Source organism: Sinocyclocheilus rhinocerous, unplaced genomic scaffold (assembly GCF_001515625.1).
Source record: "Sinocyclocheilus rhinocerous isolate Xijiao unplaced genomic scaffold, SAMN03320098_v1.1 scaffold3858, whole genome shotgun sequence".
NCBI classification, from domain to species: Eukaryota; Metazoa; Chordata; class Actinopteri; order Cypriniformes; family Cyprinidae; genus Sinocyclocheilus; species Sinocyclocheilus rhinocerous.
The window spans coordinates 49,414-63,425 of record NW_015645585.1 but is presented as its reverse complement, the minus strand read 5'-3'; the positions used below and the strand labels follow the sequence as shown (position 1 = coordinate 63,425).

Below are 14,012 nucleotides of genomic sequence, written 5' to 3'. Positions count from 1 at the left end.
GTGCTTTATAAGTACTAATAATCAGCCAATATGCTAGTAATATGCATGCTAATACGATACTAGTTAATTGTGAGAATTGGCCCTTAAAAGAAATTGTTACCATTTTTATTATCAATGTTAAAACAGTTTTTGCTGCTTAATATTTTTGTGGAAACGGTGATATTTTTTTTCTGGTTTATTTGATGAATGGAAAGTTCAAAGGAACAGTTTTTCAAATGAAAAATTTTCATCATTATTACTTCAGTTTTCAGTTTCACATGATCTTTCAGAAAGCATTCTAATATGCTGATTTGTTGCTCAAGAAACATTAATGATAATAATAATAATAATAATGATAATTGTTATGTTAAAACAGTTTTTTCTGCTTGTGGAAACTGTGGAAACTGATAGTTTTTCTTTTAGGTTTATTTGATGAATAGAAAGTTCAAAAGAACAGGAAATATAAAAAATATAAATCTTTTGTGACATTAGAAACATTTACAGCCACTTATGAATATTTTAATGCACCTTTGCTGAATAAAAGTATTTATATTCTAAAAGTTATTAATATATACAGGTGCATCTCAAAAATTATAATATTGTGAAAAAGTTCTTTTTTTTTGTAACTTATTTCAAAAAGTGAAACTTTCATATATTCTAAATTCATTAGTTTTAATTGATTTAATTGATTAGAGCTTACAGCTCATGAAAGTCAAAAATCCAGTATCTCAAAATATTAGATTTGAGTTTCTTGAGTTTCAATAAATGATCATCCCTACAGTATAAATTCCAGGTATCTCTTGTTCTTCGAAACCACAATAATGAGGAAGACCGCTGACTTGGCAGTGGTCCAGAAGACGATCATTGACACCCTCCACAAAGAGGGTAAGTCACAGAAGGTCATTACTGAAAGTCAAGGGGTGGCTGTTCACAGAGTGCTGTATCAAAGCATATTAAATGCAAAGTTGACCGGAAGGAAGAAATTAGGTAGTAAAAGGTGCACAAGCAACAGGGATGACCGCAAGCTTGAGAATACTGTCAAGCAAAGCCGATTCAAACACTTGGGAGAACTTCACAAGGAGTGGACTGAAACTGGAGTCAGTGCATCAAGAGTCACCACACTCACGTCTTCAGGAAAAGGGCTACCAAGCCACTTCTGAAACAGAAACAACGTCAGAAGCATCTTACCTGGGCTAAGGAGAAAAAGAACTGGACTGTTGCTCAGTGGTCCAAAGTCCTCTTTTCAGATAAAAGTCAATTTTGCATTTCATTTGGAAATAGAGATCTGGAGTCTGGAGGAAGAGTGGAGAGACACAGGATCCAAGCTGCTTGAATTCCAGTGTGAAGTTTCCGAAGTCAGTGATGATTTGGGGTGCCGTGACGTCTGCTGGTGTTGCTCTATTGTGTTTTATCAAGTCCAGAGTCAAGCTCTAATCATCAAAATTAAAACAAAAAAACTTTTGAAATGTTTTTCTTTACATGTAATGAATCTAGAATAGGGCTGGGCGATATGGCCAAAAAAATTATCACGATATTTTTTTTCATATCAGTCGATATCGATAATTATCACGATAAATGTCATATCTTTATTTCTTATCTGTAAAAATTGTAGCAACCTCAGTTTTATATGGTTACATTTATTCTGACCGTTTTTTTTTTTTTAATTAAACATTGGTCTTCCATAGTAGCATACATTTAAATCATGTTAAACAGTTAAAACCACACGTTGTGTTCATCACTGAGTTCAAGCGCTTCACACTGGATCTCACAGCGCTGCTTAGAGCTCGCGGCCGTTTTGAACATTGGTCCGAGCAGATAAATGGTCCGTGTGGCGCGATTCAAATGTGTCGCGCTGTTTCGTTCCGCTTTTGGCGCATAAACGTTATATTGAACATTTATCGAACTCTTCTTATCGTTTTATCGAGGATTTAAATGTAAATATCGGCATCGGCCCGATATGAAAAATTATGCAGATCTGTCTTGCCGATAAAAGGAATACATTAACTCACATGTGCTCAGGGTGTGCTAGTGATTAGATCACGTCAGCAGTGTGGCTCATTCTTGAAGCAAAGTTTTGTCTGAATGATGATTAGATTCACTGTTTTGGATCGCTGCATTTAATCTGTGAAAGCACATACAGAATGACGCGTTCGGTGTATGATAGAGTAAACAGTAATAGCATAAGCTCTAAAATATTTTCAGAATTTGAAAATTTCAGAACTCTTTTGCTTTAGACCATCTACAAATGTTAAATCTTAAAATAAAATGTTAGGGTTAACACTGCATCTTTCTGGGGATAAAAATGCAGCGATTGATATATAGTTTATTTATAATTTTCAAAGCTTCGAGACTTGGTGTTGTTTCCAAACAAAAGGAAATATATCGTTATCGGCCAAAATGAGTTGAAAAATATCGGCATATTGGATATCGGCAAAAATCCAATATCGTGCATCCCTAGTATAAATTATTTGGAATATTTATTTGTGTTATCTGTATATTGTATTATTATGGTCATTGGCCACCCTGTTACTTAGATATCAGTATTAATATTTGACATTGACAGAAAAAAAATATGAAGAATATATCTCCTCACATTGGCAATTTCAATCTACATGCTCCAAATGAACTAGGCAATGACTAATTCCCTCTACTAAACGAGCCTGTTTGGGGTTATTCATGTTATCTTTTCCTCTCTCTCCTGGTATCTTTCAGATGGTAGAGCTTGATGAGTCGACTCTCATCCAGCTGTCCCTCTCGAGTGAAGTGGCGCGGAAAGTCCTCCACTACCTGAAACAGAATTTGCAGGCGTCTTGTCTGGGTGACCTGCACTGCTCCCACACTTTCACCAAGCACTACCTGAACTGTGGAGGTGCCAGCCTCGAGGATGAGGAAATGCTGATGGATAGCTCGCTCGGAGGCCAAGGAGCTTCATCTTCTTCATCGTTGTCCTCCGCTACGGCATCGTCCTCTTCCTCAGCCTCTTCCTGCACCATGGGCTCTGTGTCCAAGAAAGCTAAGAAAGAGATCCCAGCAGACACGGGCAGCGAGACAGAAAGTGAACTTCCCACTGAAGATGACACAAAGTATCCTGATGACCTGGAGGAGAAGATGAAAGGCAAGCCTTTGTTTTATACATTGCTCTCCTGTGGATGTGACTGTTAGTGGAACTCCTTGTTTTGTTCATAATGCTATATTTTCTGAGCAAACAAGAACTTGTCTTTAAAGGAGTGTTGTTAGGCTGAGTTCAGAGTTCAGCTGATTGCCATCACCGATGTGCATATTTATATTGGTAGAGCTGTATGATTTCTACAAACTGCATGCAGAATTGTGGAATCCAGTCATAAAAATTGAATTTATAGTATAATACAGAATCGTACAGAATTTGGCAAAGTTTAGGATGAATAAATCAGAAGTAGGACTGCACACTTAATCAGATCGATATGGACTATTGTCTGTAAATATTAAACTGCATAGACTGCTATTTAAATATGAAATATGCATGTCTGTGTGAACGAGTGGCATAGTTTTGTCTACTGCACATAATCCGACATGGTGCATGGTGTTTAAAACACTTTCAAGCAATTTTCACATCATTTTTAGTTCACGTTTTAATTTAAACAGTAGTTGTGCAGTGCTTTGTTTGCCAAAAAAAATAAAGGAATTGTTCAATTTTGATAAATTTGTATTAAATCAGAAAACAGAGTCAAGAAAAAATGACACCGACTTTAGGAAAAATTTAAAAAGATTTCATAGGGTGTTATATTGGCTATTTTACAGTGACTCATCTGATCAGAATTTAGACTCAAAAGTATACATTTTGCACTTGTACATTTGCATTCATTCATTTAACAGATACTTTTATCCAACATGACTTTTGCTGAATGACATGATTATTGATGCACTAGATTTTTCCCCTCTGCAACAGGAAATGATGCATTTCACAGAATGTGTTCTGAGCATTAGGCAGCAAAAGGTTTTGGCTGATAACTGTTTGTAATGTAGCTAATAAGTGTTTTTCATATGGGGTGTTTCAATCGTCCATTGGGCAGCATTTCAGTTCTCAGGATTTGATTTCCATTTACTTTGATGACTGATATTTGCATAGTTATATTTGCATACTGAATTGAAAATAGTCTGTCTTCCTTAAATATAGTTAACCATTTGCAACTGCCTTTACACTTCACAGTGAGAAAATGTTGCATTTAATAATAAAAAAAAAAAACTGTGATAGATCCATCCTGACCAGTGCTAAGAATAGTGCCTCCATGTGTAAATTCAGCAGACGGTTAGCAGATGATTTATCAGACATGACAAATCTTTAAAAAAAATTAAATAAGAGTAGTATATGTCCAGTTAAAGATAATTTTTCATGCTAATTGCTATTCTGAGTGTTGTAAAATTCTCTGAACAAAATACGGCCACATCCATCCAGCAACATGTATTTCATCGAGCCATCAGTTTCCTTGTAAAATTGTTTATTCGATAAAAGCAGTGAAGTGTTTAGAGCAAGTAGATGTACATTTCTTCCTCTAAGCAAGTGTTTTCTGTTCTCTGCAGTGTTCAACAGTCCGAAGGTGCAGGGTAAGAAGAGCTCCATAGAGAAGATGGGGGAGGTGGTGGACATCATGAAGAAGAGCAGCTCAGACTCAGGACTGCAGCTGGCTGGTATGAAGGTCATCAGTAAGATTCTGGAGGAGGAGGGACCTCAGGAGAGAAGCAGCCTCAGATCAGACTCTGCACAAACCATCCGGTGAGACTCACTGTCTACTCTCAGCTCGGCGTTTTCTTATGTTGATTTCAATAACTGCAATTGAATGTCTTTCTGAATTACGCTTAAAGGGTTAGTTCACCAAAAAATGAAAATTAGCCCATTATTTACTCACCCTCAAGCCATCCTAGGCGTATATGACTTCCTTCTTTCAAGTCCAAAGGAAGTGAAATAAAGCGCATCCATACATAATAAAAAGTGCCTCACACGGCTCCGGGGGGTGAACAAAGGCCTCCTGTAGCGAATCGATGCGTTTTTGTAAGAAAAATATCCATATTCATAACGTAATAATCACTTTAATCTAGCTTGCGCCAACAGTTGTACACGGAAGCAGCTCCGGGCAGATGACATAAGATGTCGGCGTTGCGCATGTGCCGGTGAGTCTCGTGAAAACCTTCGTTTGTTTACAGGAGCAAAGGAAGCAAAGTCTCCTTTTGGCTTATATCGAAATCCTCCGACATTCTTCTTTACAAATCCTCGTTTTGTACTTCTAATTCATGACCATTGTTTTGTTTTGATCTCTCCCCTGCGCTTCCACTTTCGTCACTTCTGAGCGGCGCATGCGCAAAGCTTTCACTTCTTTTGGACTGATGAACTGCAACACCCGCTGACTGCCATTAAACAGCTTGGAAGATCAAAGACAATTTTTTTATATAACTCCAACTGGATTTGTCTGAAAGAAGAAAGTCATATACACCTAGGATGCCTTGAGGGTGAGTAATTCATGGGCTAATTTTAATTTTTGCGTGAACTAACCCTTTAATTTAAACATCAATATTACAGGGGCTAAGAAAACATATACCACTCGTAGATCACTCTGTTTATCGATGGACCCTTTCCAAATTTCTGGGGGTTTTAGAAGCAGAAGTTATAAGTAATATAACACACAACATTGTGTTATAGATGTGCATTTAAAGGGTTAGTTCACCCAAAAATGAAAATTCTGTCATTAATTACTCACCCTCATGTCGTTCTAAACCCGTAAGACCTCCGTTCATCTTCGGAACACAAAATATTTTTGATGAATTCTGAGAGCAGCTGAGAGCGTGACGCAGCTGACACAGAATAGCATACGCTGTTTACATTCAGTGGATACTCTCCAAAATGGCGCTACGGTGACGCGGAGGAGACGAATTGTTGAATGAAGTCGTTATTTTTGTTTTCTTTGCGTACAAAAAGTATTCTCGTAGCTTTGTAAAATTACGGTTGAACCCCTGAGGTCACATGGATTATTTTAATGATCTCCTTGCTACGTTTCTGGACCTTGATCATTGTAATTACATTGCTGTCTATGGGAGGGACAGAGAGCACTCAGAATTCATAAAAAAATATCTTAAATTGTGTTCCGAAGATGAACGGAGGTCTTACGGGTTTGGAACGACATGAGGGTAATTAATGACAGAATTTAAATTTTTGGGTGAACTATCCCTTTAATTAAAAAAAAAAAAGCCTTTGCTAGATTTACACTTTTAATAACTATAGAAACAGTCTGTGAAAAGAGTTGCCTTTGCCTACATGCAATGCATAATACATTACGTTCCATAAAAAGTAAATGTTACCTGAGGTAACCTTTATTAGGTCCCACTTTATATTAAGTGGCCTTAACTACTATGTACTTTTAAATTAATCATTTGGTACAATGCTCTTATTGCGTAATTACATGTATAATTACACTGTTGACCCATCCCTTACACCTTAACCAACCTTAAACCTACCCATACCACCAAACCTGTCCCTAACCTTACCTGTATCCCACCTCATTAGCAGCAAATGTGTTTTGCAATACAATATGACCACAATAAGTACATTGTACTTAATTTTTGATGTAAGTACATAGTAGCTAAGGCCACTTAATATAAAGCGGAACCCTTTATTTTAAGGTGTCTTTGTTACACGTTACATGTACTTATTATTATAATAACAATAAATTATGCTTAATTACATGCAAGTAACCCTAAACCAAACCCTAACCATATAGTAAGTAGTACATGTATTTAAAATAATATTACTCAGTACTGAAATGTATAGTTACACTGTAACAAGGACACCTTAAAATAAAATGTAACCGTTACATGATTACTAGGTTATATTAAAAAAAATATATATATGGCTGCAAGGTGAATTGTATTTTAATAGTGATCACGATTTTATTTATCCACTGGTTATTTATCCTGAAACATTTAATTATAATTTGGCATTTGCATTATCTTGCATTGGTAACAAGCCTCCGCAAGTTTTCATGGTTGCCTCATTTCAATCGTTTAAATCCCCCAATCAGAGTTTTTTTTCTTAAATCAATGCATTATCTGCCCAGTGGTTTACTTAATCTTCCTAACCTGGAAACTATGTGCATAGTAGGGCTGTCAAAAGAAAATGTGAATTTCGAATATTCGTCGAATTTAAAATAAAAATCCACATTCGAATGCAAAAACGCTGCATTCGACTTTTAGGTGTGCGTTAAGGAGGCAGCCTTATCAGCGGCGCACGAGATGCGATGACGATGTAGGTGTCATTGCATTATAATGTTTTTGTTGGCCTGTCCAGTTGAAGCCGCTAGATGCGGCGCTGCTCCGTTGTTCATTAAAAATATAGCGGAAAAAGAGAACATCAATGTGGAGAAGATTTTGTTTACATCAAAACCGAATCCAAGCCGTTCACACATCACACAAAAGAGCCGCATGTTTAGAAAGCCATGTAAAATTAATGCGTTTAACTTTAAGTTTAACTTTGAAAAAAACATATATCGAGACATATATCGAGACCCATCCCACTGCATCTCATGTTTTTAAATGAAAAATGTACTCCGTGTGATTGGCTTTCCGCCCTTTGTATTAAACTATGCATACATACATGATGCTGTTTTGTTTATAGTTGTTTAAGCAACTTATTTATAATTGGTTTATAAACATTATTTGAAACATTATGCACTTTTTTTCCGCAGATAGTCATGTTATCTTATGCTTTGAATGATGCGCCCTCTTGTGGCCTCAGGAGAGAAAACAAAAGCTTTTCTTCACCCTAACTGAAATTATGCATTTTAAATTCGAATATAATTCGAATTTTGATAATATTTAAGTACAAAATTCAAATTTAGTTTTTCTGCCATTTTGACAGCTCTAGTGCATAGACACTCTACATTATGGAAAAAGCACTGATGAGCTGAAAACGCCTGCAAACTTGTAGTTTAGAATTTAGCGATCTCTATTGATACATTCTGTGCAAATAAAAGTATAACACAGACAGTCCGTTTTCTTTCATGTGGTTGTTTGCGCTGTTTGCTGACTAAATCTGTGAGCAAACCATGCAAGTTAGCGTTCTCTTGATTTGTGCTTGTTTAAATGCAGTAATTCTGATGAAATGTAAAAAAATGTTAGTCAATAATCGTGATCTACCATTTAAACTTTGTGCAGCCCTAAAGTACCGTAAAGGAACATGATTTGTAGTTTGTATTGTAAATAGTTTTAAAATAACTTTCTTGTCTTTTTCAGTGACAAAGTCTTAAAGATGTTGGTGGAGATGATTGGCAGTCAGCCCAAGCAGAACGCTGTCACTGCGCTGCTGCTGACCCGCAGTCTAATGCTGAAATACGAGTGGAGGGTCTCATTCGCCACAGAGGGGGGTGTTAAAGCCATCCTGAGCTGCATGCAGGAGTATACTACCTGTATACAGGTGCAGCAGATTGCGCTGGCGGTGAGTGAGGATTTCTGTGAACTGAATTCTTATGTCTTCAAGGGCATGAGGTTTATGAGTTTCTACTGTCCAGAATTTCACTGTTCATCCAGTCATATAAAACCAAAGTTACTGAATCAGTGTGATTAGAACATTAATGAACATCATAATTGTTTTTGGTCAAGTATGAGGGTTGCTGTTTAAAAAAGTAAGAAGAAAGAAAGAAATTTAGACTCTCAATAAGAAAAGACATGTTAATTGACTTCTTAAAGTCCCCCTGTAGTCAAACATGTCATCCCTTAAAACACATCTTTGATCATCAAAATTACATATTTAAATGTTTTTTCTTGTGAAAATAATTTTTCATGCCTTAAAATAGCTTTAATAGTAACTCTACACCCTTACCTCATTTACTATACGCGGATCTATGAATACGCAAATTAGCCCCGCCTCCACTCAGTCACACCAGCCATGGTCTCCTGATTCACGGATAATGACGGATAAAACTGTTTTTTACTAGCGGACAACTACAGTGGATACTGTAACATTCGTTAAAGTTACTTACTTGACGATGTTGTGTCCTCAACATGCCTTGAAGACTCGAATGCAGCAAAGTTTGTGATTCTTAAAGGTCACGAAGTAACACATTTGCATAATGTCTGCCCACATTCTACATTGCCAACTTGCCCGCCCACAAACATTTAAAATTTTCGTGTGGTTAACATCATGTTGAGAAGACGCTGTATCCTCTACGCTGTGAGAGTAAATTTGTTTTATTACGTCTTATTACCACAAACTTGTTAACACTTGACACTTACCACTGAGAAACGTCTTGCTCCAGTCGTGCTTGCGAATCAGTCTCTTGTCGATCAGCTAGTTCAACCGTTTCATCATCAGACTCCGGCTCGAATAAAGAATCATATCAACTTGTGCAAAATGAGCATCCGATGACCCCTTTAAAAATGGCATAATAGGGGCACTTTAATTCGCGCCCGCGAACAATGCGTGTGAAGTGCGGACGCCAATGCGGCGGGAGAGGTGGGTCTGACTCCGGGCTACTTTTACACTGTTGCCGTGGGTTATTATTTAAGTTAGCGGTTCTAAATTCACGTTAAACCACGGCTTCATGGGTTTTTGCTTTATTTTATTTTTGGTTTTGTGCTGGTATATTTTGCATGCGATCTCTATGCTATGATCTCTACGCGCGCAGTGTTTGTATAAATGGAGAGAGGGATGTGCTAATGATAGGAATCTATCCCTTGACGTGATTGGTTATTGAATTTTGCGACGTAGCAAACCGAGGGCTGTTTCAAACCGCATTTCTGGGACTTGGGGAAACTGCAGTTTTGAGAAAATACTCAGCAATGGTGTTGATTACTGGATTGGCACATGGTTTGTCTAAAAGCAAATTAAAAAAAAGCACATAAACAAATAAACAACATGAACTTGATTTTCACAACAGGGGGACTTTAACCACTGTGCGTCAATTTAAAAAAGTTACAATGAGGTCCTTAGAGGTCAAGAATGTCCATTAAAATGGTCATAAAAATATTATATATATTATATTTTTTCCGCTTTCACTGGCATAGATCTTTTTATCAACATCAGTCCTGATCATAACTTATAAAAATGTATTAATTTTCAAGATTTTAACCCTTTAAATGCCAGTTTGTGCACTTAATGCCACACAAAAAAATGATTATTTTCTGTATACTAAATGCAAAGCATTTGGATTATTATAGTCCTGAATATGTCAATGATTAGCAACAACCTTAATTTTGATGCATTTTTTTTTTTTTTGTGCAGCAATCCTTTACATTGCGAGTAAATCACTTTTTGCTTAAATAGCACGGAGAAGCTCTCTCCTCCACATCACGAGTAGACACGCCCCTTATTGCTGATTGGCTACAAGTTTGTTTTGCTATTCGGCCCGAATCAGTTTTCTAAAGTGTTTTTGAAAAATCACATACCCTGCTTTTAAATATTGTGGTTTTAATGGGGACGTTTTTGTCCTTAATGTCCTGAGTGTAGCTGTTTTTTTGTTACTAGTGTAAAATAGATTTATGAAAGCAAATGAGGGTGAAATATTAAAATTCCAATAAAAATTCACATTTCTGAAAAAAACGTATGCTGTTTGAATATAAACTACGATTTAGTCAGTTTTTCTATAAAAAAAAATAAATAAAAAAGACAAAATTGTCCCTAAGGATACCCATGTGTTAAGTATTGTTAACTAGAATTGGGGCCAGAATTATTGAATTCTTTACAATTCTATTCCTTTTTTAAATCATATTGTCAGTACATTTCAAGTGTACATTTGAAGGATGCTATTGAAATAAAAATGAATTGCTTTCTCCAGACTCTGAAGGTCATCACAGGTGCCAGTAAACATGACCCTCGCAGTGTAGGTGGCTGTCTGCCCCTTTCTGAGTCTGGCACTCAGATGATGCTAGAGATTTTTGCGAGCATAGGCTCTGCTACACCTGAAGGCTCCAAAGGGCTCCTGTGTACCATCCCTTCTGCCATTGACCTCATGCTCAGCACGGCAGGGTAAGAAGCTTGAAGTCTGCTTTAGATGTAGCATCTTTGTTTGCTGAATTCACATTCATTTTTCTACTGTGGTTTGAACAGTTGCGGTTTGTCCGTGCGGAACGGGCTGCTGGTCATCATCATGCTGATTTCCAGCCACAAGAGCCTGGCAGAGCAGCTAGTCGCCTGCAATGTCAGTGCCACGCTAAAGAAGTGCCTTTCTGCTCAGAATCAACACAGCATGCTGGCTATTATCGCCCTCAACCACATCTCCATGGTTCACAAACTGGAGAAAAAAGGTACCATCATGCGTTATTTTAACTGCTTGCCAAATTGAACTTCTTTTAGGTGCTTTTAAAAAGCCCTGCGTTTGTAAAGGCATTGGGCTAAAATATATAGTCATCTCCAACACACTGATTTCTGCACTTCTGTAATAAACAGTATGTTAATAAAGCAATGCACATTCATTCTTGACTTGGATTACACGTGTTAGTACCTCATTTGAAGTCACACGCAGCTCTGTTCGCCTCTGTAGAGTCTCAAGATGAGCATGACTTTAAGGACACAGAGCTGAAGATGTTGGTGGTGAGTCTGAAGGAAATGCCAGCCACTAAAGAGGTTATACTGACCCTGGAGCAGCTGCTCTGTGACGACGCCTCCCAGCTGGAGGAAGAGAGAAGCGAGGTAACGCGCAGCAGAGACACCTTCCAGGACCTCATCCGCCTCATGGACCAGCACAGAGCGGATCGGGCTGCACAGCTGTCCATCCTGAGGTGAGCCCTTGACTTATTTAGGTAATAAATAGTTAACAGCTATTTCAAGCTACTTTGAGGTAGATGTACTCACAAAAACATGTCTAGGACACATTTGACCCTCAAATCCAAAGAGTTGTAAAAAAAAAAAAAAACAATTTGTGCGCAACTACCTCAAAGTACCTTGAAAATATATATATATACCGTGTGTATATATATATATATATATATATATATACAGCACAGTATTTCAGGCACAAATAGACGCAGAAGTGAACAGAATTCAGTGTTCACGTGCATCTGCGTGGCTCTCACTGTGTCTACACCGGACGCGAGTGGCGCGACGTGACAAAATACAATAGAACCCATTATAATCAGTGATGCTGTGTGACTGACTACACTGGATGCGGTGCAACACAACAAATCCCCGACAGTAAACTGATGCCTCGTTCTCTTTATGACGTACTGACACAAAATTCAAATGATTGGCAACGGTCGCTTTGTCGCGTCCAGTGTCCTTCGATGTGACTATCGCGGATGCGCACATCTCGATATCGATGCTGAAACGATATATAGTGCAGCCCTAGTTTGGAATGACATCTTGGAAAACTAAATTTTTTTTTACTCTTCAAACTACTTAGTCTTGATTTCAATATTGTATTGTTGATTTCGTGACTGTACTGATTATATTGTTTTATTTGCTAATAATATATTTACTATTTCATACTCCACAGGATTTTGAACAAGTTTTTGGATAACTACCAGGAGGATCTGTTGCCGTGGCATGAGAGTATTGAGCCTTGCCTGTCATCTATGACGGCCTTTGTCAGTGACAGAGAGGTACTTTCCCTTCATTTAGCTTTAGAAGGTCATGGTTTCATAATGCTAGTATTTAATTCCTCTTTATCCCCACTTAGGTCGTACAGCAGTTTATCCGCTTCTTATATCGACTTGCATCTCTGAATAAAGACTATGCTGTTGTGATGTGTCGGCTGGGCACCAAAGAGGCTCTTATCAAAGCCGTGGACAAACACAGCACCAGCTTGCTCATGGTCACAGAGCTGCGGGACCTGATCAACGACTGTGAGAAGTACGCCAGCCTCTACAAGAAAATGACCACCAGTGTGCTGGCTGGATGTATACAGGTAAAGGGTGGCCTGTTCAAAAATAAATATTTTCAAAATCAACTAGTCTGAGTTGCCTGAACAAGCCTTGTATAATTAGGCTGGTTTCTGGGTCACGTGACCTCGAACAGACTTGTTCCTTAGAAGTCTTTTACATAAACATTTAGGTGGAGCTTAACAAAGCAGGTTTTATTGGATGGTTCATACCTAGAATGGTTTAATGGTTTGTTAGACGATCAGAATAATTAATAGACATGTTCACTTAATTACACACTCCATATCTGTATCTTTAGATGGTCCTTGGTCAGATTGAAGAGCATCGTCGCAGCCATCAGCCCATCAATATTCCTTTTTTTGATGTGTTCCTGCGGAACTTGTGCCAAGGTATGTTCATAAAACACTTGTAAAAAGTATAATTGTTAAAGCAATAATTCACCCCAAAGTTAAATTCATTATTCACTCATTTGAATCTTATGTCTCATTTATTTCATCCGATGGATAGAACCAAGACCTGCCCTTCATATTTTGTTGTTCAATAATTCGTTAAACACGGATGTATGATACAATGCGGAAGAAAAGATCTGTAGCTACTTCCCTTTCATCATGACTTCAAAGTTTTCTGAAATCATGAGATAGCTTTGTGTGAGAATCATCATCCACATTGTTGTATGGAAAAAAATATCTCCTTTTGTACCTACTAAAATTAAATAATTTGAACTATATGTACTAACAATGTAATAATCAAATTTTATGTTTGGGTGAAATATTCATTTAAAAATATGCATTTAAGAACATATTTGCTTAAGAACAACCGTGCTTTGTTACTAGCAAAGGTTTAGGTATAACTAACAGTTACCAAACGTTTTCGTTGATTTGAGTGTGATGTTCTCCAGGCTCCAGTGTGGAACTGAAAGAGGACAAATGCTGGGAGAAGGTGGAGGTCTCCTCCAATCACCATCGAGCTAACAAGCTGACAGACAAAAACCCCAAAACCTACTGGGAATCCAATGGCTGTACCGGCTCCCATTTTATCAACATTTACATGCATAAAGGGGTGATCATCAGGTATGCGGGCCTATCTACTCTTTATTTAGTGAATGCTGCTAAAATAAACTCTAGATTATCATTACAGCAACAGCTAATCGGTGCTGGAAATGAATGCCTCATAATAAAGCTAAAGGGACCAAAAAA

The 14,012-nt window shown here is 37.6% G+C and overlaps 1 protein-coding gene across 1 annotated transcript in view; it reads left to right on the top strand.

The window, feature by feature from the left end:
- LOC107706824 (cullin-9-like) overlaps positions 1-13,963 on the top strand; it is a 27,872-nt gene extending 13,909 nt beyond the window's left edge. Inside the window, exons 2-12 of the mRNA XM_016510655.1 lie at positions 2,692-3,094; positions 4,537-4,729; positions 8,236-8,437; positions 10,776-10,966; positions 11,048-11,244; positions 11,481-11,718; positions 12,432-12,537; positions 12,615-12,842; positions 13,115-13,205; positions 13,715-13,886; positions 13,954-13,963. Coding sequence (XP_016366141.1) covers positions 2,692-3,094; positions 4,537-4,729; positions 8,236-8,437; positions 10,776-10,966; positions 11,048-11,244; positions 11,481-11,718; positions 12,432-12,537; positions 12,615-12,842; positions 13,115-13,205; positions 13,715-13,886; positions 13,954-13,963 — 2,031 coding nt within the window. The remainder of the gene's footprint in view (positions 1-2,691; positions 3,095-4,536; positions 4,730-8,235; positions 8,438-10,775; positions 10,967-11,047; positions 11,245-11,480; positions 11,719-12,431; positions 12,538-12,614; positions 12,843-13,114; positions 13,206-13,714; positions 13,887-13,953) is intronic.
- The last annotated feature ends 49 nt before the right edge of the window (positions 13,964-14,012 follow it).